The sequence below is a fragment of the Electrona antarctica genome, assembly GCF_951216825.1.
Source record: "Electrona antarctica genome assembly, chromosome: 21".
NCBI classification, from domain to species: Eukaryota; Metazoa; Chordata; class Actinopteri; order Myctophiformes; family Myctophidae; genus Electrona; species Electrona antarctica.
This window is the reverse complement of record NC_136802.1, coordinates 23055365-23080084: the sequence shown is the minus strand read 5'-3', so window position 1 is coordinate 23080084 and position 24720 is coordinate 23055365. Positions and strand designations below refer to the sequence as shown.

Below are 24720 nucleotides of genomic sequence, written 5' to 3'. Positions count from 1 at the left end.
TGTTACAGCTAGCATACTGCGAAATAGGTTCGTTGAAGGCGGGAGCCCGGGTAGAAACAGCAGTTTCAGCTAGGATTCAGATTCAGACAGTAAAGTATGTCAGACACAGAGCGACAATAACTTGGGTGAATACGAGACGTCAGCGATTAAACTCTCTTTTTTAATCTTTATCTTTGTATGCTGCTTTTTTTGCACGCTGAGTTGCGGATAAGTGTATAAACTCGATCTCCGGGACCGGGGCAACTAAACGTTCACGCAACTGTTGTGAAAATGTCAGAGAAACGCGACACTACAGATAACGGTATGTAATATGGTTGAATATCTAGGCCGATCTGTGTTATTATAAACGTAATATAATATTAGTTCACTTAAAGACCTAGTGTACTGTACTGTAACTAGATCCACCAAACTAACGATGCCGTTAATTACGGATGTGATTCATACTCGGCCCCAAAGGGTAACCAACTTCAGCACTTAGCCTATTTCGGGAGTCGGGATGAACTAGTGGTCCACAACTTCTGGTGCGTTGGTTTCTGTCTGTGGACCAGCAACTCAACCACCCTGGATTCGAACCCTCCCGTGTGGGAAACCAAATAGACCGCCTATCAAGCAAATCCTCGGCCCGCGGGGGGAGGGAGGTTGTTCCAGGGTGATTGATTGATTGATTGATTGATTGAAATATTTATTAACAGTTTGCACTTTGCAGAATTACAAGTCAAGTCAATTTTATTTGTATAGCACATTTAAAAACAACAGCAGTTGACCCAAAGTGCTTTCCAGAATAGGTAGACCGTCTATCACAGTGCAATAACAAAACATGTAATACAAGCAAACAAAAACAATGAACAACAATAAACACTAAAATTCACACTGTATTAAAAGCCAGACTGAAAAGGTGTGTTTTCAGGTTAGATTTAAAAATCTCCAGGGTGGGGCTAACCTTGATGTGGATTGGGAGATTATTCCAAAGTGTGGGACCAGCTACAGAGAAAGCCTGATCAGCTTTGGTTTTCAGGTTTGAAGGGGGGACTGCAATGAGTTTGAGAGTGGAGGATCTGAGTGTCCTGGTGGTAGGGGGAGCTGTTATTAGATCAGAAATGTAGGAAGGGGCAAGGCAAATTACAGTACATTTCAAGCACAAACTCAATACAAAGACTGTTAACTGTGAGTGGACGACCCAATTAAGCATTACACTTGTTTACAAGAGGGTCCACCATGTTCAATTCATCAAAACATTTAGAGACGTACAAATAGACACTTCTATATAGTCAAAGAACAGAACAGGAATTCATCATAAAGGGGTTCCACTTCCATCATGCTGGCACACAGACACCACCACCACCATTAATGATCATTTTATGGTACCTTCAGCCAGGTGTGTTATGTCCTGCTGTCTGACTGCCTGTTTGGGTGGCAAACCATTTCGGTCCTGATGAGACTGCAGTGAGTCCCTGGCCCAAAGCCTATTTACACCCTTTTGTTTGGTGTGGTTAGTAGGTGTACTAACTACTGTATGAATCTGCAAGTCTAGTATCGGCACTGAGTTCAGGGACATGATGATGTCACGTCATCTTGATGTTTCACCAGATGCAACCCTTCCTTTCTCCGCGCTGCGGCTCCTGGCTCCTCCTATCCGTCTGGTGTCTGCTGCCATGTGGAAAGTGGTGAAGCAGAGGGATGTGATGCAGTATGGGATTGTGGAGGAGATGGTAACATCTGCCTGTGAGACAGTCCCTGGGTTGCTCACCTACAGACATCAGGGAAAGCTTACACTGGGCCTGAGAGCACGGGTGAGTGTTGGGGAAGAAGTGAGGAATTGGGGTACCTTTTTAGTTTTTAATTCAACTAACAGCTACAGACCTTGACTAGCCGATATATCCCAGTACACACATGACAATGTAGTGACAAAACAAATGGATGATTTTCAGTGACTGAATTTGAAACCTGTTTCAACAGAATTTCAATGATCAGAATGTTGTATATTGTATAATATTGATAACCATGTGCTAGATTTGCTTGTTAAATCTGAAATACCTTAGTCACCACTTAAAACAGTTGTCACATTTTAAACTGCTTTAATCAGAGTGTTGTATGCATGTTCCTTGTAAAGTATGCGCTAGTTTAGTTCTCATTCTTCTCATTCTGACAGTTAATCTTGGAGCTTTGTCGTGGTGGTGATAATCCAGAACCAAAGGTGATAACCCCACACCTCGAACGGATCCGTGCTCCTGCAGCCTTAACTTCATCGTCAGCGTATCAAAAGGTAGTTCAGATTGGTGGCCCAAAACCACATTCCATTTGTCTGTGTAATGTAATACTCTTGAATGCTATAGTATGCCAAATCTGTGCAGACAATTTCAAGTTTCTTGAGATTCATTATAATGTTTATGTCATTCTATTTGTAAATGCAATGACTATGACAATGACTAAAGTAAAATAAAGATTTCCTGTGTCTTTAGAAGAGGGATGTCAAAATTGAGAAGACGGTCAGTACGTTCCATGAGTTTGTTCAGACGCTTCTAAGGAACCCAGCTGAGAGAGAACACTTCTTCAAGGTCAGCCTTCTTCAAAATATAAATACAAACGTACTGTACATAGTGCACAGTACTTATTTCCCACCAATAATTGTATTAATTACTAATGGCAACCAAATATCTTTTTATGGAGTATCGGTATTACTATTTATGCATCTCAATATTGTCGTGTTTTCTTTATCCATAACACAATTCAATAACATTTTGAATTGTACTGTATTACTTAAAGCTGCAATGTTTTCAATGTCGCAATAAAACATTTTTGCATAGACAAATCCATATATTGTTCATAACCTCATAACTACTTTCATAACCATATGTCATCAAAAGTGTTCTTTTCTTGTCATTACTAGGATATTTTTCCTGTGGATTATGGCCCCCATTTTGATCAGGCACTGGAGAAGTTACTGTGGGAGTTTCTAATCCGCATGGACCAGCTGCTTCCAGTCCCAAACCTAGCTCAGGTATATTCAGCTGCATCCCTTATTATTGCCATATTAATTCCAGTTTTTAGGCAGGTGCTGCTATGATGTACATTATTACATAATGCAACAACACTCTAGTCTAATACCTATGTTAATTCCTTTTCAGTAATTGTTTGACCATCTGAACTCTGTGATTTCAGACTGTGTCATGGCTCAGTGCCGCCCCGCCTGTCCTGGAAGAGTGTGCACGTGCAGCTACCCAGCCTCAGCTACTCAATCTTTTGCTCCAGCACCAGGCCTGTCTGGGCCACTTGGAGACAGCAGGTACAATCTAATAGTTTGTATGCCTCATAGGATATAAGAAATCTAGGTGCAGGTCAGTATATATAGGGACAAGAGACTAAGGACAGAGATATAAGAGACCTGCGAGACAACATAGTTCCTCTATCTATGGTCTGTGCACTTACCTGGCTGAGCCACCAGCCAGGCACACACAGACACATACTTTTTAAGTACACATTAATTCATATTTTCAGTGTGTGTTTTTAAAAATCCATTCAAGATCAATTAGTTATTCACAATAAAAAGACTAGTATACGGTACAGTAGTACATGACAGTAAGACCACCTTATGTGTCGTTTTAACTTTTAATATACCGGTAAGCTATTTTCATGTCATTTTAGAGTTTATTTGGACAGGACCATAAAGAGTGACTGGAAAGTCAGGGTAGAGAGATGGCATGACATGCAATGCAGGTCCATTGCCAGAATCTAAAAGGGGGGGACACTGGATAACTTCCAATCCCGATTTAGCAATCTGGTGCTGTCACAATACTACAGGGTAGTCGCTCTGTATAGACACTGTAAAGCCAGGACCACACTGCCCCGACGATTGGCTGTGGACATGTGTATTATCCAATGTTGCTTGCCTCCGCGCAATCTAATTGATATCAAAACAAGCGGCAGTTTTCTTTGCCTATTCTATAAAATCCACGAAAGTTTAATTTCCATTTATAAACAAAAGGCTTTTATCTGAAACCGTTGTCTATACAGAGACATCTAGAAAACCACAGCAGACGGCAGTAGAAAACATTTATAACATCTATTTAGCTGACTTTGTAAGCTGGCTTTCTGTAAGCGTGATGAGACGTGATGAGACTGCTGCTGGCTGGCCGTCAGCTCTAGTTTTGATCACCCCAAACCACTAACCACTAACCATTACCCATATTTGTTTTTTAATCTTCTCCGTAATCTTTGCAGCTTCTCTTCCTCAAAACATGGGAGACTGTATCCTGACCTCACTTTCCCTTCCGCCTTCTGGGAGAGTGTCTTCAAATCAAAAAACGCAACATACGGCATCATCAACGTCCATCACCTCCAGTCCTGTGTCAGAGACTCATCACAAGACGCCCTTTATAACACCTGTAATAGGACTGATATGCAATGAAGATGTGCCAGCCATGATGGCATCCAAATCCAATAAAACGAAATCCAGAGAGGATGAATTGGCAAGGTCACAACACGTGACCAACAAGGAATGTAAACAAAAGGGGAGCTCCAAATTCACCGTGGTCAGACGGAAGGAAACGTCTGGGGACAGTAGAGTAGGAGGGGATGATGAAGAAGAGGCAGAGAGGGTAGCACCAAAAGGAACCAATGGTGCAAAACGCAAACAACCCCATATAAGTGAATCTGACTCGGAGGAGGAGGTGAGGAGGGCCACAAGAAGTCAGAGGAAATTGATGAAAGGGCGTGCAAGAAATGGTGTGCCGAGCGGTAGAGAAAAAGAGTCCAGCAGAGAGCGACTAAGGAACCACATGCTCCAGCGGGGTCTGGAAACACTGAAGCTACCTGAACATCCATCCCTCTACCGCATTGTGGCCTCTTGTCTGTTGGGTTCACCCAAAGTTCTCCTCAAACGGTCTTCGGTCACAATTGACAGTCCGAATAGTGAAGCAAAGAAGACCGCCGTCGGGCAACCACAAGGTGGAAGGAGGAAGTCGACTGTCATGGTTTGTACGCAGGCGAACCAGGATAGCAACACCAGAATGCCCGAGTTGGAGCTTACTGACTTCGGTGATAAAGATAAAGAGTAAGACATAAGAGTAACGCATGGTCCTGCTGACAATGTTGACATAATGATTCATAATGTGTAATGTTTATACCTGGTTGTGTGCTGTGTCACACACTGAAATAGTATATCAACAAGTTCTTGATCGTCTATTTTCGGTGTGCAACACCAGCACGAAACCTAAGCAAAACAAAATCCTACATTAGAGGTAGAGTAAGTGATATTGTTTGGTTAAAACAAAGGTTTTTGTTAAGGTTAAAGCTCTATATTCTGATAGTAATTATTGCTATCTATACTATAGACTCTATAGTGAACAAACACTCTATGCTTGAGTGTTTGTTCAGTAACAAAGGTCTTAAACAGAAACAATACCTTTTCAGCCATCAGGAGAGAGTGCCCATTCATCAGCTTAAAATGTATAGTGTTCTAGTTAATTTCTTTGTGTCATCCCTTCCATTTTCTCTTGTTTAATCTGTATCCTATGTCAGACTGTGAGTTATCGCTCCTGATTGGATAACATTGGTATCCTGGCATGAAAATGCATTTTCTGTTTACTAAAGAGCTGGAGAGACGGGGAGACTCCTGTTACTGTAGCAATGATTACCAGAATATAGTAGCTTGTTTTCCAGCCTGATTCGCTGCGTTCTGTGATTTGTTTTGTCACTGCTACGTCTAAACAAATCACGGAACACAGTGAATCAGGCTGGAAACCAGGCTAAGAACATAGAGCTATTTAACTTATTTTAACTAAACAAATCACTTAACCTACCTTAAACCTATTTACAATTAAAATTATCTCATTTTATTGTACTAATGATTTAATGTGTTGTCACTATAGGAATCATCCAGTATCACCAGTGATAAGCAGCCCCCCCTCTCTCCATCACAGAAACACGGGTGAGTTTTAAGAAATAAAACAATGACTGAGGCAGGTTCACTTGCAATTCTTAACAGGAGCCAATAGGGTGTAGCAGCTGATTATTTCAACGTCTCTGAAAGCGACAACACATTAACTAAGCCACCTGAAGACCTGACATCCTCTTGAAATATAGTGTTCCTTTAACATCTATAGTGCAGATGTGTGGAGGAGCGCTATAGTAAGTAGGGAATGTGATCATATCTGAGATACCTCATTTAAAATACACTTAAATCCAGCCTTTGCTGCATTTCCATAATTTGTCACAAAATGTTTGGTCTTGGACAATTTTTGTAGTTCTTGAAGTCATGGAAATGACGGCAGTGGCTCAGAGGCGTCCCCATTTTTACTACCCAGTTTCACACCAGTGAGGGGAGGGAGGGGCTAGCCCACACCGTGCCCGCCGCAGTCAGCGCACACAAGTCAAGGCAGACAGCTGTGGAACGTGAACTCGTGAAGCACAACGTATTGAAAGAAACAACACAAATAAATACTTCGGCGAAAACAGAAGCCCAACACGAGGATAAAGGAAACATTCAGTCCAAATGTCTGGTTTGCTAATTCACAACTACTACTACTTTGGTATTGAAACTTCGAATTTCTCTAACTATTGTGAACTTTCACGACAGTAGCCTACAAATATCAACGGCTATACTAAATTATACTATTGGTCAATATAAGTAAAATGATATAGCCTTTCCATAGGAGTATCTTTTTATATTTTTCCAAGAAGAATACAGGCAGAACGAAAATACATCGCCTGGATGCAACTGGGACGTATCCTCAGTGATGTATCCCAAGGTCATCATACCCCTCACTCGGGTGACCCAGCCGGGGTGATCAAGTCCCGACTTACGTCCCAGTAGCTACCCTCGATCAGAACCACTAGGGAAAGGCAGTAGCATATTAAGTTATATAATAACTAAACCATTATAGTGGCTATAGGCTATTATGGGGAATGTACACTAACTCGTTTTCATTCTGGATAAAACCGTAAAATGGCCTATGGTCTAATCTAATGGAATAAATTGATGATCAAATGCAGGAGTTTTGACGATTCAACTAACTAACTAGGGCCGTCGCCTCGCCCCATTTTTTGCGACCGGAGGTCACAGTTAACTATGAAACCTTGCGTTTTTGACACCTCACCCACAATCCCCGTCACTCTGTCACGTCACCTAACTCAAATCCCTTACATCTCCATATATGGAGCTGACCTGTTCTGACATTCTATATCTTGATCTGACCTCATCACACCCGGTACACTCGAAATACGCTCAATATATGGCTAGTGCACGCAAGGGCGAGGTCGCTTCTTGCCCTCAGGCGTCTTACTGGTAAATATACTAAGGCAATTGATATTTACAAATTGAGTCCATACCTACATTCCACCGATGCAGGTAGCTGTATATTTAAAATAATGGTGACTCATCAATGACCTACTGCTACTGTATATGAAGTGGTGCATATAAGACAACTTGCAAGCTATGAATTGGGTTAATTTAAAATGTGATACTGTATTCAGGTCACAGGAGCATTGTTATATGTAATATTTTCAGTATCGGTATACACCAGTGACACATACAGCTATTTAAAAAAGAAAAAAAGGTCAGCTGTTTGTCTACCACTTTCATGCAGTTTTAATATTCAGCACTATGTTGTTTCAAGTTTCAGCCCTTTTGCTCATTTTATTGAAGTCAGTATGGCCCTCTGGAAGTAAATGCTGTACACCTGTGGTCTAGTTAGAAGGATTATTACTAAGGCAGCGGGGAGTCCTAGAAGCACCGTTTCTGTGTCGTGGGATGGCTTGAATTGGTTGGGATCAAAAGGTTATTCAGTACTGGTTAGAAATATTTTGTTAAAGAGTTTTAAGAAAGCAAAGGAGTGATAAAGGTCTGTAGTTCTTTATATCAGAGGGGTAAAGAGTTTCTTAAAGAGTGGAGTAACTGGCTGACTTGGAAGGCGGATGAGACGAAGCCTGAGGTTGTGGATGTGTTGGTGGTCGTGGTAATGAATGGGAGTAGGCAACTTGTCTTATTATAGACATTTTCTCCAACAGATGCTGAGGACGACGTCATAGTAGATTCTGAAGACGAGGCCACAAAGAACTTCAAAGACAGGGTATGTAAGGCACATCTTAATCCAGGTCATTGTACACCATTCTTTCCCGTGCTGTGTGCTTAATGATTCTCCATCTCTCAGCTTTTTGTGAAGCGCTACTTCAAAACCAAACATGATACCTACGTGCCGACTTTGAGGGAGTTTTGGATGCCTGGGCTAACTAGGAAGAACTGGTTCTCTCCAACTCACAGACGCAGCCAGCGTTGAGTCTTAAATGTATTAATTAATGTATTAGTTTCTGCCCTGGATTTCAGTGAGTTTGACCTGAGATTTTGTATAATGTTGATTACACCAAATGTAATTTGCTTCATATTAGCCTATTCTGAAGAAGTAAAACCTGCTTCATATTAGCCTATTCTGAAGAAGTAAAATGCATTGAACGTTGAACTTGTGCAATAGGCCCGTTACAATTATTACATGATCATCTAATTGTAATTATTTGAAATCATCACTATTTTAAACTGTCATTTCAATGTTGAAAATGTTTCATACATTAAAAAAAGGCTGAAATAGCAGATCAGCCATTTGCACTATTTATTTTTTGCCATTTTAAGTATTATAACATTGAATGTCAGTTATTTGTCATATCTACCCTGTGCATTATTTTTGTAGTATAGGCCAACAGAAATGTATTCTTTATTCATATTTTCCACAATGTTCAATACCAAAAACAATGAAATCGTTAATCACAATCGTCAGCTTAAATTTGTAATCATGACAGCCCTATGCAGCAATCTATATTTGGATGTCCCGATACTTTTTTCGCTTCCGATCCGATCCCGATACCAGTGCTGTGATCTCATGTGTTTATAGCGATCTAGCTATATATCTCGTGTTGTGTTTATAGCAGACTCCTCACTCAAATGTGCACTTACGGTTTGGGCAACTCCAAAGCATGTCCCAACATTTTATTTACCTGCCATAGTGTCAACCCCTTACCCCTGTGTCGGATCGGTGGTTAGACTGGCATATTCACCGATACGACAAATAAGGGGCCGATCCGATACAGTATCGGGACATCTCTAATATTTACAATTGGCAAAATGTGTTTGTTGATATCAGTGCTGCGATTGGCAGAATGTCATTGCTTCGTGTGACAGTGAGCAGGCCTATATTACCATTATGTGAGTGAACCTCTAGTAATATACAAGTTGGGAATAGTATGCAATCCCATGTTTTGTGGTCTTTTTTTATACAATAAAATATTTTATATCATTGGTACATTGGGTGAAATCCAATTATGCTTATGCACTGCACAAGATCTCAATCATTGATGGATCACAGTACTTGACCACCAGTCTTGAGCAATATTACTATTTCCTCAACAGTCAGACTTTAGTAACTGATAAAGAAAAGTTCCATGTAGGTCCTTTATAAATCGTTCATTTGAAAAAGCCTAACATTTTATCAGACGATGGCAGTATTTACATCCAAGAAATGTATCCATTTTTCACTGGAAGCTTTAGATAAGAGAAATGTCAATTACATTCTGCATGGACAGCTCAAACTGAAGTAATGACCAAACAGCTGGTGACACTAATTTGTATTTCATTGCTTTCCAAAAGTATTTGTGTTTTGTGAGTGACACTTTTGTATGACCAAGTATAGATTAGGCTCAAGACTGAGCCTTTTTTTTTTTAACATAAAATAGTGAGCCCTCCATCTTAATTCCATCCAAGCTCACTCTAGTGTAGCGCATCATACGTAGATGTGATTAGTAGGCAGTTTGTCATCTTTTTCACTTTGATCCATTTCAGACTAAGAACAACATTTAAATATGTCTATATCCAGAAAACTGGCAGTAAGGCATGATCAGTATTACAGAATACTCCAGCATTTCCCACCTGCCATCTTTGAGTTTCTACAATACAGCACAGGATGAGATTTCCCCCAACATTGTAAATGGGATGAGAGCCATTTCTTAAAGGAAATGCTCATGTATGCTGAACACTGAAAATAATATAAATATACTAATTGCAGTACAAATATTGTTTTGACATAACTACAGATTCAGAGTCTACAGCTCATCCCTCCTGTAACTGTGATGGTCTCTCCTGTGATGTAAGAAGCCTCCTTCGAGCACAAAAAAGCAATCACTCCACCAATTTCCTCTGGTTCTCCTATTCTGAATGGCAGAAGAAGAAAAAAATTAGTCATCATATACACCACTAACCAAATACGGACAGTGCAGGCAGCAGGATTGTGTGAAAGATCCCAAAATGTAGAAATACCTTTTGATGCAAAGCTGCTTCTTGAACTCGTCCGCAACATCTTCATCTTGCCATAACTGAGAGAAAAGACGAATGAATTGATAAAACGTTTTAAATGAAACATTGAAGCTCTAGACTAGAGTGTAAGATAAGGTGTGTGTTTGTATGTACCGCAGCGCTGAAGCGGGTCTTGATGACTCCGGGGGCTACACAGTTGACTCTTATATTACTATGAGCCAACTCTGGGGCCAGTGCCTTGGTCAACCCCAGCAATGCCGTCTTACTCACACTGTAAGGACCCAACGCCTAAGAAACCAGGATGTACAAGTGCTTGTTTAAAAAAAATAGAGAGCATACAAAGAAACAATGTTTTATATAGATCTTTAATACATTTGCAGCACATTTTAGCTATGTGTATGCCACATACTAACCTGCATGGGTTGGTACCCAGCTACAGATGACACAAACACCACACTCCCCCCTCTGAAAGAAAATGTAAAGTTCAATTGGAAGATATACAAAACTTGTAGTAGTTTCAGAAAACCCTTCAGGTGCAAACTCTTTTAGATGGTCTCCTTAAAGACATCTTTCTCTCACCCTCTTTTCTCCATGTGAGGAACCACCAGTTTGGTCATAAGGAAGGCTGATTTTACATTTACATCCAGGATCTAGATGTACAGGGAGGAATGAAACTCGACTACTATTTAACCTCAGTACATTCTACCAGCATGGCAGCATTAGCCATTTCACACATCAATGCAGGGAAGAATGGGGGATGCATTTCCAAAGTAAGAGAAGTTCACAATAATTGTACCTTGTCCCAAACAGCCTCTGTGGAATCCAAGATGTTTCCAAAGAAAGGGTTGACTGCAGCATTGTTGACCAGGATATCCACACCTCCACACTGGTCCAGAGTCTGCAGGAAACACAGCTTAAATTATACTTTTTAAAACAGAGCAAAAGACTAGGTCCAGTAATACAAGAGGCAAGCAGCACTGAACACACCTAGATAGTGGTCTTTGTGGTTTAAATTTCAGAACCACTTGAGTATGCGCCTCACCATTTGAACTAGTTTTTCTCGGTCCTCACTCTTGCCAACATTACAGGTGGTCCCAGTCACTTGTATGCTCTGGCTCTGCAGGAGTTCTACAGCCTTATCCACATTGGCCTGGCGCCGGCTGCTCACCACCACGTGGGCCCCTCTGTGGCCCAGGGCCTGGGCTGCAGCCAGACCGATTCTGAGGTGAAAATAATAATTGGTGATGCGTTTCAGATCAGGAAACAGAATCATAGTATCGTTTTCTGTAAATGTTAGTGAAGTTGTGCTATGTTAGGTCCAGCCTAACAAAAGGTACAGGTATGTAGGCTATATATGCACCATACCACTTTATTTCTTACCCATCTGTAGAAGCAGTAATTATGGCAACCATTCCTGCAAGATTACTTTGAGTCATGTTCCTACGCCCAGTGACAGGATTGGTCAAAAGGCCCCTAAAGACACTCTTCAACATCACCTGAACAGAAAACAAACAGTGATATTATATTATGGATCTGATTTGACACTCCTCAACATCACCCCGAGATCAGAAACAGTGATAATCAGATAGTAACTGAAGGCATTATTATATAGGGCAGAGGTTGCTGGGCACGTTTCTGGACTCGTACTCATTGTCCTCCAAGTGGAGTGGTTTTGATTGCCTCAAGGCCGATCGGTAAAATCATTATTTCTATTCATGCTCGGCAATGTATGCCACTGTATACGCGATAATTAATATATCACACATTACTGCAAAGCATAAGGCAACGTTACTGGCAACATCACAATCATCTCAGGATGAAGCAATGTCACAAAATAACAATTGTGCTATGAATGGGTAAAACAGGATTTTAATGTTAAAACGGCAGCATTTACGGATATTAGGGCTAACTAATATGCGTACGGTAGTTACAGCTTACCCTTAAGCGCATGCAAAACTGGAACTGAGGTTCTTTACTTATTACTTGTGATCACAGAAGTTATTTTACAACCTAGAACGGTCATGTGTTGTGATTGGATGCAGTCTGTTTTCCGGGTACACCGCTTGTTGCTATTATATCAAAATAAGAGTTTAAATCGAATAGTTATCCACTTATTTAAAGCAATTTCTTCAAACCATCGCATCATCAATAACCACTCCGCTCGTGCACGTAGACGTGAGCTGCAAGTAAACACCGAAAGCATTTCCACTGCATTTATTTGGGTTTGTGCAGCTTTTAAATTAATTGCACACGCCAGTGAACGTTTCCCAAGATGACGTCTCAATCCAAACCGCTGCCAATCGGATCGCTCTTGTCTGAGCTGCGCACACTTCACTACGCGATCTCAACACCCATGTGAGCTTCACGGGGAGCGTGCGACACCCATCCATGTGCTATCAAATCAGCGAGAGGACGCACGACTCCAAGGAGGCGTGTTTCGTTTTTGTTGCCACCGTTTTAGGAATATTATTGACCACCTATTATTGGCCTTGAATTCAGTCGACTGAAACAAAGTGGCTTGAGCAACGGCCACCACACACACATCATTGATCAATGTGAAGTTTTAAGTCTGGTGACGGTAAGAAAAACACTTTGGTACTGTGGTTATTAGCAATCTTGTGCAGGCAATGCTGTGGCGGTTAGCATAGCTCGGCGTTGTTTTTAAATGTTTATGCATGGTATGACGGGTTAATAACGGGGTAGCGAACAGGCCTCGGCTGCTTAGCGGCACGATTAGCTCTCATTTGAACCCGCATCGACGCTACCTTTAAACTGCCGCATCGTTCGCTAATAGACGCCACGTAGTAGTGGACTGGTATCACTGCTGCTAACAATGCTAACGGTTAGCATTCTGCAACAACCACTGACTGGGCGTGGAAAGGAAAGGGCAGACAGCTGCCGCTCCACCAGCCAGCCCTGCGCTACTTCATGTGTGTCTTTTAACTTAACCACAGTGTCTTTGAGTTTGGAACGGGAGTCAAGACTGAAGTGTTGTTTTTTGACTTTTCTTTTAATGAACATTGGCGACAGGTCTCGGGACGTATTGATCCAGGCGTGTGTGTGACTGCCTGTGTATCCAGAGATGTGTCCCACCACCACGCAGACCCAGCGGTGTATCCCCGAGCAAGTTAGTCCACCGGCCGATGCGTTGGTCCGAGCTGTCTACCAGATCCACGGCTGATCTAGATGGATGAACCAGGGCCATGTCGACTCTTATGGCCTCTTATAGCGTGTGAATATTACAGAGGAATTACATTACAGTGTAGTCTTGACAGACGGCAAAATGTCCCTCTCGGTGAGTACAGTAACGTGAACGGTGTTTCTTTGTGTGTGGGTCACATGTACTTTCCCCCCTTCTTGACATGATAGTATGTGTATGACATAGTAATATGTCATAGTATGATGTACCGTATAACAATGTAAACTAAGAAGACTTTGTGAAACCAAAATATGGTCTTGTTGGGATTGGATCTGTCCCATGGTGAATGGGATTTTGATATTTTATTTTGTCTGGGTCCTCCTGAGATTGTTGTCTTTGCTCTCCCTCCATTACCATCCCAAACGGGCCCACATGGCTCAATGAAGCCCCAGGGGGGCTTGGTTTGGAAAATGAAAGGGGGCTTTGGCAATTAAACCCCAAACAACAAGGGACAGATGTGGCCCCTCTCCCTTCCCCCCCTCACGCTCTTCTCTCATTACCATTAGTCCCCCTCTTGTCCATTTCGACCATTGATCTCCCCCGCCCCCCTCTCTCCTTTACCAGAAGTGCAGTGAATTCACATTTACATTTTTACACTTCGTGCCATTTTCCTCTCTGTCTCCCTCTCATGTATTTGCTTGACGGGATCGTCCCTATTCTCTCTTATTCTCTCTCCATTCAACAGCCGTAAACAATCAGCCATTTTCCCCATGTGACTTTGTGTCAATGTCAATGTACTGTTTGTTTGTCGTACGCAGATGCAAGACACAAACTTGTCTGAAGTTACTAATACCCGTTTACTTCAGCTTCTTCATGGACATTTGCTGCTGGGTGTGTTGTTTGTATCCCTCCATTCCTCTCATTTTGTCATCTCTGCTCTTTAGACGGTCCTGGCAAAGGCACTGTTTGACAATGCAGCAGAGAGCCCGGAGGAGCTGGCCTTCCGCAAGGGTGACATCTTAATGGTGTTGGAAGAGGAGCAGAGCGGAGGTCCAGGATGGTGGCTCTGCTCACTACACGGCAGGCAGGGCATTGCTCCTGCTAACCGCCTCCGCCTCCTCCAGACGGCAGTGGCAGGTTCGGATCTCCGCCGGGGTGTCAGCGAGGACTCGGTATACCTGTCTCCCGGCCCCTCGCTGGTGGAGGACATTGACGGGGTCTACCACTCTCCGACCGGCGCGAGCGACGGGCTATACCAGAGCCCTGGATCTGTGTCGAGGCCCGGTGAGCTCCGCAGGGTCGATGGAGGCCGGCCGCGCTCCCACTCGAGCTCAGGTACGCGACCCCGGCCCGACTGGGATGTCGGGGTGGCAGGACGTCCCCGCTCCCCATCTCTCAGAGGACGAGCCACAGAGTCTGGAATGCTCTACCAGACGCCCACAACTCCTAGTCCTGCTGCAGCACAGTATCACAGACAGCCTGCTGCTCTGCTGGCTCCTGAGTCTGTTTACCTCTCCCCTACTGGATTTCCCAGATCAATTGAGGAGCCAGATGACTCTACCTACCTGGTCCCCAGGGAAACGGTAGTGGCCGGACAACCTGATGGCTGTTACTTGGTGCCCCGGGGCACACCGCTGGCCGGTGACGAGGTCTACCAGACCCCAACAGGAGGCGTGGCTACAGTTGCCTCTAGCCAGACTGCTGCCGTTTGCAGCCTCACTTTGGCCAATGGAATCACACCCCAGCCCAAACTGGCTCAGGAGACTCCGGGCTTGTACCAGACGCCAACCCCTGTGGGAGCTGGACTTCACAGGATTCCAGCCACAGCTTCCCCTGCCCAAGCGTCCCCCAGACCTCACTTGAAAGGTGTTGGCTGCAACCCCGCCATTGCTCGGGGAAAGCCTGGCCTGGCCACTCACCGGGGGTCCCCATTGCTGGTCAGAGCAGGGCAGAGCAGGGTTCCTGGGTCGCCTAACTTTGCCCGAAAGCCCCCTCCGCCAGCACCTCCAGTGAGGGGAGTCACTAGGAAAGATGCCACTGTACTGTCTTCTCAAATCGCCCTCGGAACCAACCCTCAGGCTGCTCCTGCTAGTTTGCTGGAAGGAGACCAACAGAAGGGAGTTTCTCAGGGTAACGAGGAGAGGGTGAATGGAGGCCTGGAGAGAAAGAACAATTTACAGAACAAAAGTGGAGAGAATCAAGACTATGAGGATCCCACAGATGACCAGGTAAAAGAAAACATTCACACAATGCCATAGTCACATCTGTAAACAAGTCATGCTCACCGGCATGTTCCATATTATAAACAGAAGGTGTTCTCAAACTCTGAAAGTTTGGTTTCCTGCCAGACTCTCAAATTGATAAATAGATTGCCCATGGTCCATCAGCTGAGTAAGGAAGGGCACATTCAGCCAAGAAATGTGTCTTGTGGAGTGGAAAAACAGATTTATGTGAACCAACAATGGGTGAAATCTAACTGGTCAAATTGGCAAATTAAATGGAGTGATATTAAGACAGTTTGTTTCTCTTATAGAACCCATATTTTGGAAGATTATAATTTTTTCCCCCCCTGAATTGGCTAACTTTGTTTTGTTCTTTTGGTATAGGTATATGACACTCCTCCCAGTGGTAGATGGCAGCGTTCAGCCCTCGGTGACGATGACGGCATCTATGATACCCCCCGCACTCTGCCACCACAAGCTGACCCTGAGTCAGAGGTAAATACTCCATAGACCCTTTCTCATTTCTCAACTTGAGACATTGTCCAATGTCCGGTAAATAGCCTGTTTGATAAGCGAGGGGTGGTGTCTGTGTAGGAGACGCACACATTTTCTACTCGCACTTAAATGTAACAATCAATTATCCATTCACATATCAAGCCATTGTGGGGCTCAATGGGACATTACCACAACTTAACTCAAGGGAGCTGGCAGTGTGAAGTCTGTTGCATGTCAAATCCTACTGTTTTGGACAGTTAGTTCATACATACAGCCCCTCTGTTTAAAGTCTGGAAAACTTGCATAATACAGTTAAGTGCAAGTGTGAAAGGAGCTCAAGTCTTTCAGTGTCACCTCACTACTGTCTGTTAATTTGTCTTGTCGTATGTTATCCACTACTGTTCTCATTTACCTTAGTCCTTAGCACATGCAAGGAATTTGTATATGAATCTTTTACCATATTCATACACATACATATTTGCAGTAGATTGGGGGGGGATTCACTTTCTTCTCATGCCTATAGAAGCGAAGTAGGACACAACAAGGGATGACTATCAAATGTCCTTGCACCATTTCTTTCCACACATTCCATCATTGGTCTGCAGTCTGCACCCCCCATTTCTTTAGAGCAAGGCCACACCTGTCTCTGTCTGCTGTGGAAGCCGGTCTGTCCGGTTAGAAAGCTGCTGCTACTGCTATTTTCTCCTAGTCACACCCACCTGTCATGCGCCACTCTCCAATAGCATGGCTGGGTTCCTGCTAAGCACTGCCACTCTACTCTTAAGTAGCTACGTCATTACTTATTGTTGTTCGTGCATTTGACTTACATTTCCTTAGTCTGTTCTTTTCTTGGTACTGAAGCTCCATGATATACTAACCCTGGCAGTTAATTTGTACAATCATGTCTGCAGTGCACAGCGATATTAGTGATGTAATGGTAGTGATACAATTTGACGAATGTGTAAAATCTGCCACTGCCCACTGTTCAATACATAGTTAACTAGAAAAGTGCTCCTATAAAAAACAATATTCAGCAAAAATCTGCCTCATTGTGGCACTATATTAGGGAAATGTTAAAAAGGTGACATTGGTTCCCCAACGTAGTGTGAGTGTGCGTGCATTCAAAGTTGCACTGCAACCGGACGTTATTTCACGATTAGCAGAGCACTTCTGCAAACTTTGGAAGCCAATCTGCTGAATCTAGATGGAATATGAAAATCACACCCGTGTGAACTGAGTGGTGGAACTCCCCTCTCCCCATACTGCCTTCTTCAGGGAATGGAAACTAAAACAGTCAACATGTATTCAAGACCTTATGATCCACTGATTTAAAAGAACAATGTTAGGGTGACACCAAGTTGGTTCATTGACGACGTAAGTCAAAACAGTGGCTTTAACAAACCTCTTTGCATTGTGGCTGTGTGACTGTTTTATTGTTAATTTAGTGTATGGTTGGATTCCCACAGCTGTTAGGTTTGCATTCCTCTAAATCTTTTTTGTGCGTGCAAAAATAGAACTAGTACTCAATGCCACCCCCCCCCCCCCCCCCCCCCCCAGTTGCAGTTATTCTGACCCCTTTCCAGATAAAAACAAACTGACAAACAAACATTATACATTATATTTCTAAGCAGCATCCCCCTGTTTTGCAGGTCTATGACGTTCCCACCCTTGCACTGAATTTGTCGACATCAGATCTGCAGCACAGCGGCTCAGTGGCCGATGAAGTGGATGATGTCTATAGTGTCCCAACCCTCCCGGGTCTGCCGCTTGTCCCAGGGGAACACATCGCTAGCCTGTCTGGTGATGAGGCCACGCGGAAGGGCCAGGGTTACTCCGTCTCTGGCCCAGAGAAACGTGCCAGTGGCAACGACCGTCCAGGGGGGATCTCGGAGTCTGATTGCGGCATCTACGACATGCCGGCTCTCACCCTTGACGTCCTGACTCACTCTTCTTCCTCTTCCTCCTCCTCCACCCGCCGTCTCTCGGTTTCAAGCAATGGTTCAGGTGACGTCCACTGGCGGGTTTCCCTCTCTGGCCTGGTGCAGGCAGTGCTGAATGTGGCTACCTGCCCTCCGTCCACATTATCATCACGGGAGCTGGCCACCTCGTTGGCCGAGATCCTGGCCGCGTGGAAGGCTAGCCACACCGCTGATCCTCCGCCGCAGCTCCAGCAGACGTGGACACGTCTCTCAGACCTCCTGCCTGCACTGACAGCCGTGGGCAATGCCCCTCCGTCAGATGGAATCCTGTCATTGGTCCAGCGGGCCCTGGAGGAAAGCACTCTGCTCTTACAGGCACAGGGACGACCCCGTCTGCCTTCCCAGGACTCCCTGTCCCGTAGGCCACTGCCCGCCCTCCCGGTGACTGATGGGAAGGCACCCACGGGAGGGATGGGCTCGCGCAAAGGGAGCTGGATCCAGGAGAGGCCCTTGCCCCCAACGCCCCAGCCGGCTTTCCCATTGCCTCCTGCACCATCGTCTGTGACCATCACAGTGGGCCTCGGCGAGGAAGAGGATGACCCCACTAATGAGTATGCAGGCATTGGACTGACCCCCACTCCAGCCCCCTTACCTGTTGGAGACAGTGTGGGATACGTCAAGCTACAGGTCAGTCTTCTTTATGTGTTCAGCTTGAGCTACATGATAAATGGTGATGGGGTACATTTTGTGAATATACTGCTCTTATACTGTTCCTTCCTGATGTTTCTTTTGTATTTTATTTACTTTTTGTCATTCTTGGCAAGGGTGTTTTCCCTTGCCTGTTAAAGGGACACTTCACCCCTTTTGTCCAGGAAGTAAGTGAGCCCAGTGTTCATGACATCATGGACACTTGGAAATACTAAAATAATTAAAAACACATTATTACCCACATAAAAGCCCCAGGGAAGTGTTTCTTGTCTCCCAAACATAATTACAACTAGATAAAGTGCCCCTCGGGGCACAGGTCTCCACCAGGGCAGGTCAGGTTGTGGCCTCCTGGTGGCGCTATAATAGTGCAAAATTTGGCATCGACCGGGTTAACGGTGCCGGAGATTAGCTGGTAACAGACGGACGGACTCGCACACGCACGGACACACGGACAAAACATACTCTACACTCTACACAATAATATCCGGTCGCAAAAGGGGTGAAGTATCCCTTTTAAATGTGCGCCTGTAGGGATTTACAAATAAACTTGAACCTTTGTCGGGTCACTATCTTTTTATTTTTTTTACATTTCTTGTTTTCTTAATTGCAGTCATGTCTGAACATACATCCTCTCTCTCTCCTCACAGGGAAAACCAGAGCCGCCTCCCGACGCTCCAGTTGAGAACGGACAAACACAAACTATCACCACGGAGCCCAGAGTACGTCTTTTATTTTTTTACACACACAAGCCTTTGCTCCCACAAGACATACAATCTCTCACACATGCATTTTCACAATACACAGAGAGACGGAAAGTCCACACACACACACACATACACACAACACACAACACACAACACATACAGACACACAGCAAGTGCACATAGATAAGTCATTGATTCACTCCGTGAGAGTATGTCTACTGTTTACTAATGGGCAGTGTGACTCATCGACCCATCGTGCTGGAACGTTGATGGATAATCTGCTCTTTGGATCTGGTCTGAGCCTGTCTGTGTTTGCTCACATTGTTGATGCAACATCAACTGACTCTAAAGACTAAGGTTTCATTCACACCAGGATGTTTTACTGCGATTAAAATGAATCCTGCTACATATTATCTTATTCGAATTCTGATGCGGATCAAACAAACGCATTCTAGATCGCCCCAAAACGGGGGTCTCGCTTCATTTCCAAGCGCACCAGAGGGGCAATCGCTTCAAATATAGGGGATGAACCAAATAATGTGCCACTGTGGGATGAAGAAGTTGGTGTTTGGCTCACGAGGAGGAAGGAGAAGGCATTATTACGCAGCGCAAAGATGTCCCTTGGACAGATGTGATCCAATGAGCGATCACATTTATTAAATGCTGATGGTTGCACACACAACACTGCAGTGTACGATATTCAGCGAGAGAATAGAGGCGATTGGGTTCCATCGTACATATGCACAATGTTGCATATCGCATTAAAGTAAAGAGCCATACAGACCTGGACTGGGAATCCTGATGGCTTCGCTGATCTGGAGTCAACTAAAAGTGATAGGTTTGTGGCCCGGACAGTTAGCTCAACCGTCTGGGCACCTAGGCTGCCAAGCCAGCTGTGGGTTCGACTCCCGAGCCCGACGGCCTTTGCCGCGTGTCACTCCCCATCTTTCTCCCCCTTTCCTGTCTAATTACTGTACCCTATCAATAAAGGCCAAAAAATATCTTTAAAAAAATGATAGGTTTGTTTGTGTAGACATTAGACACTGACTAGACAGACTACTCCCATTAACCTATGTCGAGGTTTATTTATGTATGTAGGCTAGCCTCTACTTTACAAAACATGTTGGTAAAGTTGTAGCGATCTGCTATTGTGCACACACACACACACACACACACACACACACACAAACGTCCAGTCCCTGACACCCCCCCCCCCCCCCCCCTGCATTCACGTTACCCTCACTTTATGAGTTTACGTCCTAACTATTACTCCAAGTATAAAACGCAGCAAATTAAAAATGCAGGAATGATGCAACTTCACCCCCCAATCGCACAGTCTACCGAACTAGTGTGATTGCGACATAAATTGCACTTGATTGGTTACTAGATAACCAATAACATTTTTACTTTTAACTACAGATTGGGTGTTAGCTTTATAATTTAGAATATAATTTAGAATAGATTATCTCTGAAAGTGTGCATTGTCCTGCTGTTGCTTGGTGGTGACAATGACATACTTTTTGTTTGTTTTAATTCCCTGAATCTGCGACTGTGTAGCTTCTCAAGCGAAGTTACCCATACAACACTTGTCTTATCTGTGTACTTGTGTGTTGATTTCTCGTCATCTGCCAAAAAGACACACTTCTCTCTCTGTTTTTCTTGACTGCTGGAGGCAGTGCATATTGATGGATACTATCAATCTTGTGGTTAGTGTGGTAGCATGGATCCATAACATTGGACCCGTTCTGAAATGGAACCGAGGATATTTGGACCGAATCAAACGGCCCGAGAAACATTCTAATTTACCGTGCCCGCCCCGAAACGGCCCTGAGAAGGATTGGACCCGTTCCGAAATGGAGCCGATTACAATAGGATCAGATTCTAAATCAACCCAGGTATAATAGACCCGGTCAGAAAGACCCGTAGTGTGTCTGACATTATGCTTATTTTCACCATGACTTGAGACTGCTCGTATCAGGAGCGTCAGCTTCACCCCCGCCTATCCGACGCACCGGAGGGTTACATAATGCAACCAGTGTTTCTTCAGTGAAGATGTGCCCCAGTCTTCACTGTGTCATAGGAAAGCACTGTGTTACACTTCGTGCATTTAGCAGCACTGTCTTTCTAATACCTGAGCCGTCGAGAATCACAACAAAACTGTCCCACACATCTGACTTTCCTTGTAGGGCTTGCTCTTTCGTTTGGAGTTTGCGTTTCACTTCGCTCAAGAACAGTGCCGCCATGATTGCATTAATATAGTCTCATCCTAACTATTACTCGAAGTATGCTTTTAACACCATAGATTTCACTGTGTAGTTTATGAATTGAACATATTGATTAAGTTCCCTGCTACGGTTGCCAAAGCACAGTGTGAACGCAAACGCAGCAAATAAAAAATGCAGGAATGAGGAAGATTGCATTAATATAGTCTCATCTGTGTGTGTGTGTGTGTGTGTGTGTTGTGCGTATGTGTTTCGGACACAACCACCTCCACCTCGATTCCATTCCAAATACTGCGGTTGCTTAACTCGAAATGTATGCTGCCAAACTCTCGAACATGACCCTCAAACTCTCTCTATGCTCCCTCTCTCTAGCTGAGCCCGTCCCCTCCCATGCCTGTCTCTCTCTCCCTGGAGGACTCGGAGCTGCTGTCCTTCTACTCCTCTCAGAGTCTGGCCCACCTTTCCTGTCTGGCAGACTCCATCGATGTGCTGTACAGCAGTGTGCAAGGGAACCAGCCTCCTCGCATCTTTGTTGCTAGGGGAAAGAGTCTCATTGTGACTGCCCACAAGCTGGTGTTTATAGGGGACACTCTGTCCCGCCTCCTCACCTCTCCTGACCTCAGGGCCAAGGTTATTATTGCTTTTATTGACATGCATATATTATACACATGAATATATATTTGTACAAATGTGTACAGGATATATCACAAAAAAGCTCAAGGGGTATTGTTGTGGACCCCTGAGGGAAAATGTGTGTGTAAACTGAGTGCCATGTGTTGAGGGTGGGGTGGTCGCAGAGACATTTGCTATTATTAAACTGGAACAGCATTGAAGTTTCCAAAAAAAAAAAAAAAAAAAAAAAGTACATTGCCTCTCTGAGGGAAGCACCATAGCTCTCAATTAGGTCAGTTTGAAAATAGCCACTGCTCAATGCTAGCTTGGTTGATTAGCAATAGCAGTGAGGGGGTTGACAACTGTCAACTCTTTATTTTTTTACAGCTGTCTAATTATTTTCCTCCACCCCTCCCCAGGTCACAACCTCGGGTGGACGGCTGTGCCAAGCTTTGAAGACAGTTGTCGTGGCAACCAAGGGAGCAGCCCAGAACTACCCATCGGTCTCAGCCACCCAAGAAATGGTTGACCGTGTTGCAGAGCTCTCACAGCAAGCGGCAGGGTTCTCAGGCCTGCTGCAGCGACTGGCTGAAATATCTTGATGATGCTGATATAAATCTCACATTTTCGTGAAACTTTGTTTACACTACAATGTGCATTTTCCTCTCTGAAATGCCTTATTTGTTGTTCCATTTTAGTTTATGTTGCATTTCAGTGGAATGGGTTTTGAAGAAAACAATGACAATTATGGAAGAAGTGGTTAGCTGTCACCCAGCTGGATTTTGATTATGTTAGATGCTGTTCTTTTCAGATTGTGTGCTGTTTTGTCTTTGTTTTGCTTACCACTGTGCTTTGGTGCCAAGCACACTTGTCTTTTTGTGTTAATAACTTATTGATACGTTTTCTGAAGCCTTGTTGTGACATTTAAGTGTCCTTATGGACCACTTATCTTGGGAGCTTTGCTTTGTTACATTTGCTATATTGTTTGCCCCTCACCAGTAGACATTTTCCTTCCTGTCTATTTATTTAACCACCCCCACCCCCCTTCCCAAAAATAGCTCGGTAAATAGCACAAGCTGTACACAACGGTATTAGCTTACTTGTTAGTGTGGTTTTTGAAAGGAATGCTTGATGTCGTTAAGAGTGACGTGGTTCCAGGATTAGTGTTCCGGGCTTTCCAGAAATTGAATATGAAGTGATGTGGCGCAATTTCTTTTCAACAACTTCCACCTTTTTAGCTGTTTTCACTTCAGGGGTAGTTTTTGTTTCTATAAAACCCCTATAATTCCCATTGGAAAATAGACATGAATGTAGCCACCATACACCCTCCTTAGTACTATGGAATGAAACAGCTATATCCATTTCAGTACATTTCTAAAGAGTCTTAACACTTCTCATGAAGGAGAACAACCACAGTCCTGTCTGCAGAGATTGAGAGTGATGGTAGGGTGAGGTAAGGACTAATTATTTCCCACGGCTACGGGTTGGTAACGGATAAGAAACCTGTTGGCCAAGTCTGCGTGTCTCTACCTGTCTTGTTTTGGTGAGCATGCGTGATTTTTGCATCGCTTCCTTTGCTTTAACTCTTTTTGCCTTTAAAGACGCTAAAGTATTTTACCACTTAACAATTCTTATTATCTAACTACAAAAAATGTACAGATTCTCCAGGTTTACTACCTATAACTTAAGGGATTGTGAGTGATAGTAGGAACGGAAAGCTTCCTACAGTGTGCGGTATGGAATGATGGACATTGGAGCAGGCCATGTCTTGCTGGAGAGATGTTGGAGGTATTTTATAATGAGCTGTATAAACTCAGATATGATTCACCTATTTGGTTTGCCAAGTTGGTGATATTTCAGTGTTGTTTCAAGTATCTGAAATAGACATTTTTCATTTTTTGATACAGCTGTTTTCCATTTTCATTATCGAGTCACAATACATAATTTACATTACGCTGTGCCAAAATAATGCAGAGTGGCATTGTGCAAACAATATTTAAAATAACTGATATCTTGTAGTTCCAATTTGCGTCTTGCTCAACATTGGCCCTACTGGTTTTGCCCTGTAGTGCCACCTACTGGACAGTCACAGTATTGCTGAAATAAATGCCTGCCTGCACTCTGGCAAAAACGGACAAAATTGGTTCCCATTATGTAACAAATAACAAACAATAATATATTTTGCTTTCGGATATGCATGGCTTTAATTTTCTTTAAATTTATATATGCACATATATCCAGGGACGTTTTCACTCAGTGAATTAAACTATTGTTTCTGGAAAAATTATTGAAGCTATGATTGCTTTTTTGTTATATTTTTGTATAAGAATGTTTTTTTTTCTCCACACTAAACTCATTTGAGTGAGTTATTTGCTGAGGTCAGAAATGTGTCATCGAAGTAGAAC

At 43.6% G+C, this 24720-nt stretch overlaps 3 protein-coding genes across 3 annotated transcripts; 2 read left to right on the top strand and 1 right to left on the bottom strand.

The window, feature by feature from the left end:
• Positions 1-21: 21 nt before the first annotated feature.
• Positions 22-10009, top strand: tinf2 (TERF1 (TRF1)-interacting nuclear factor 2). The gene is made up of 10 exons (XM_079491203.1): positions 22-301; positions 1588-1790; positions 2150-2263; positions 2460-2555; positions 2888-2998; positions 3160-3283; positions 4219-5050; positions 5868-5926; positions 8005-8066; positions 8148-10009. Exons 1-10 carry the CDS (start codon positions 271-273, stop codon positions 8271-8273), a joined length of 1758 nt encoding a protein of 585 aa, XP_079347329.1. The 5' UTR covers positions 22-270; the 3' UTR covers positions 8274-10009.
• On the bottom strand, positions 9595-12479 carry dhrs4 (dehydrogenase/reductase (SDR family) member 4). Its single transcript, XM_079491204.1, has 9 exons — positions 12233-12479; positions 11675-11790; positions 11337-11514; positions 11091-11192; positions 10874-10944; positions 10708-10759; positions 10448-10582; positions 10298-10353; positions 9595-10191 (listed from the first exon to the last, which is right to left on the bottom strand). The coding sequence occupies exons 1-9, from the start codon at positions 12242-12244 to the stop codon at positions 10077-10079; spliced, it is 837 nt and encodes a 278-aa protein (XP_079347330.1). The 5' UTR covers positions 12245-12479; the 3' UTR covers positions 9595-10076.
• A 240-nt stretch (positions 12480-12719) lies between these two features.
• Positions 12720-24455, top strand: efs (embryonal Fyn-associated substrate). The gene is made up of 8 exons (XM_079491202.1): positions 12720-12872; positions 13325-13589; positions 14378-15661; positions 16040-16150; positions 17800-18756; positions 19425-19496; positions 22076-22333; positions 22735-24455. The coding sequence occupies exons 2-8, from the start codon at positions 13578-13580 to the stop codon at positions 22915-22917; spliced, it is 2877 nt and encodes a 958-aa protein (XP_079347328.1). The 5' UTR covers positions 12720-12872; positions 13325-13577; the 3' UTR covers positions 22918-24455.
• Positions 24456-24720: the final 265 nt, after the last annotated feature.

Bases quoted from the DNA above. Each gene is read 5' to 3' on its own strand.
- tinf2 (XM_079491203.1), top strand. From the start codon at position 271: ATGTCAGAGAAACGCGACACTACAGATAACG. The intron at 302-1,587 runs GTATGTAATATG...ATGTTTCACCAG, and splicing joins ACGCGACACTACAGATAACG to ATGCAACCCTTCCTTTCTCC. The intron at 8,067-8,147 runs GTATGTAAGGCA...TCCATCTCTCAG, and splicing joins CAAAGAACTTCAAAGACAGG to CTTTTTGTGAAGCGCTACTT.
- dhrs4 (XM_079491204.1), bottom strand. The intron at 11,515-11,674 runs GTAAGAAATAAA...TTTTCACCTCAG, and splicing joins ATTACTGCTTCTACAGATGG to AATCGGTCTGGCTGCAGCCC. The intron at 10,945-11,090 runs GTACAATTATTG...CTGTACATCTAG, and splicing joins CAGAGGCTGTTTGGGACAAG to ATCCTGGATGTAAATGTAAA.
- efs (XM_079491202.1), top strand. The intron at 19,497-22,075 runs GTACGTCTTTTA...CCCTCTCTCTAG, and splicing joins CTATCACCACGGAGCCCAGA to CTGAGCCCGTCCCCTCCCAT. The intron at 22,334-22,734 runs GTTATTATTGCT...ACCCCTCCCCAG, and splicing joins CTCCTGACCTCAGGGCCAAG to GTCACAACCTCGGGTGGACG.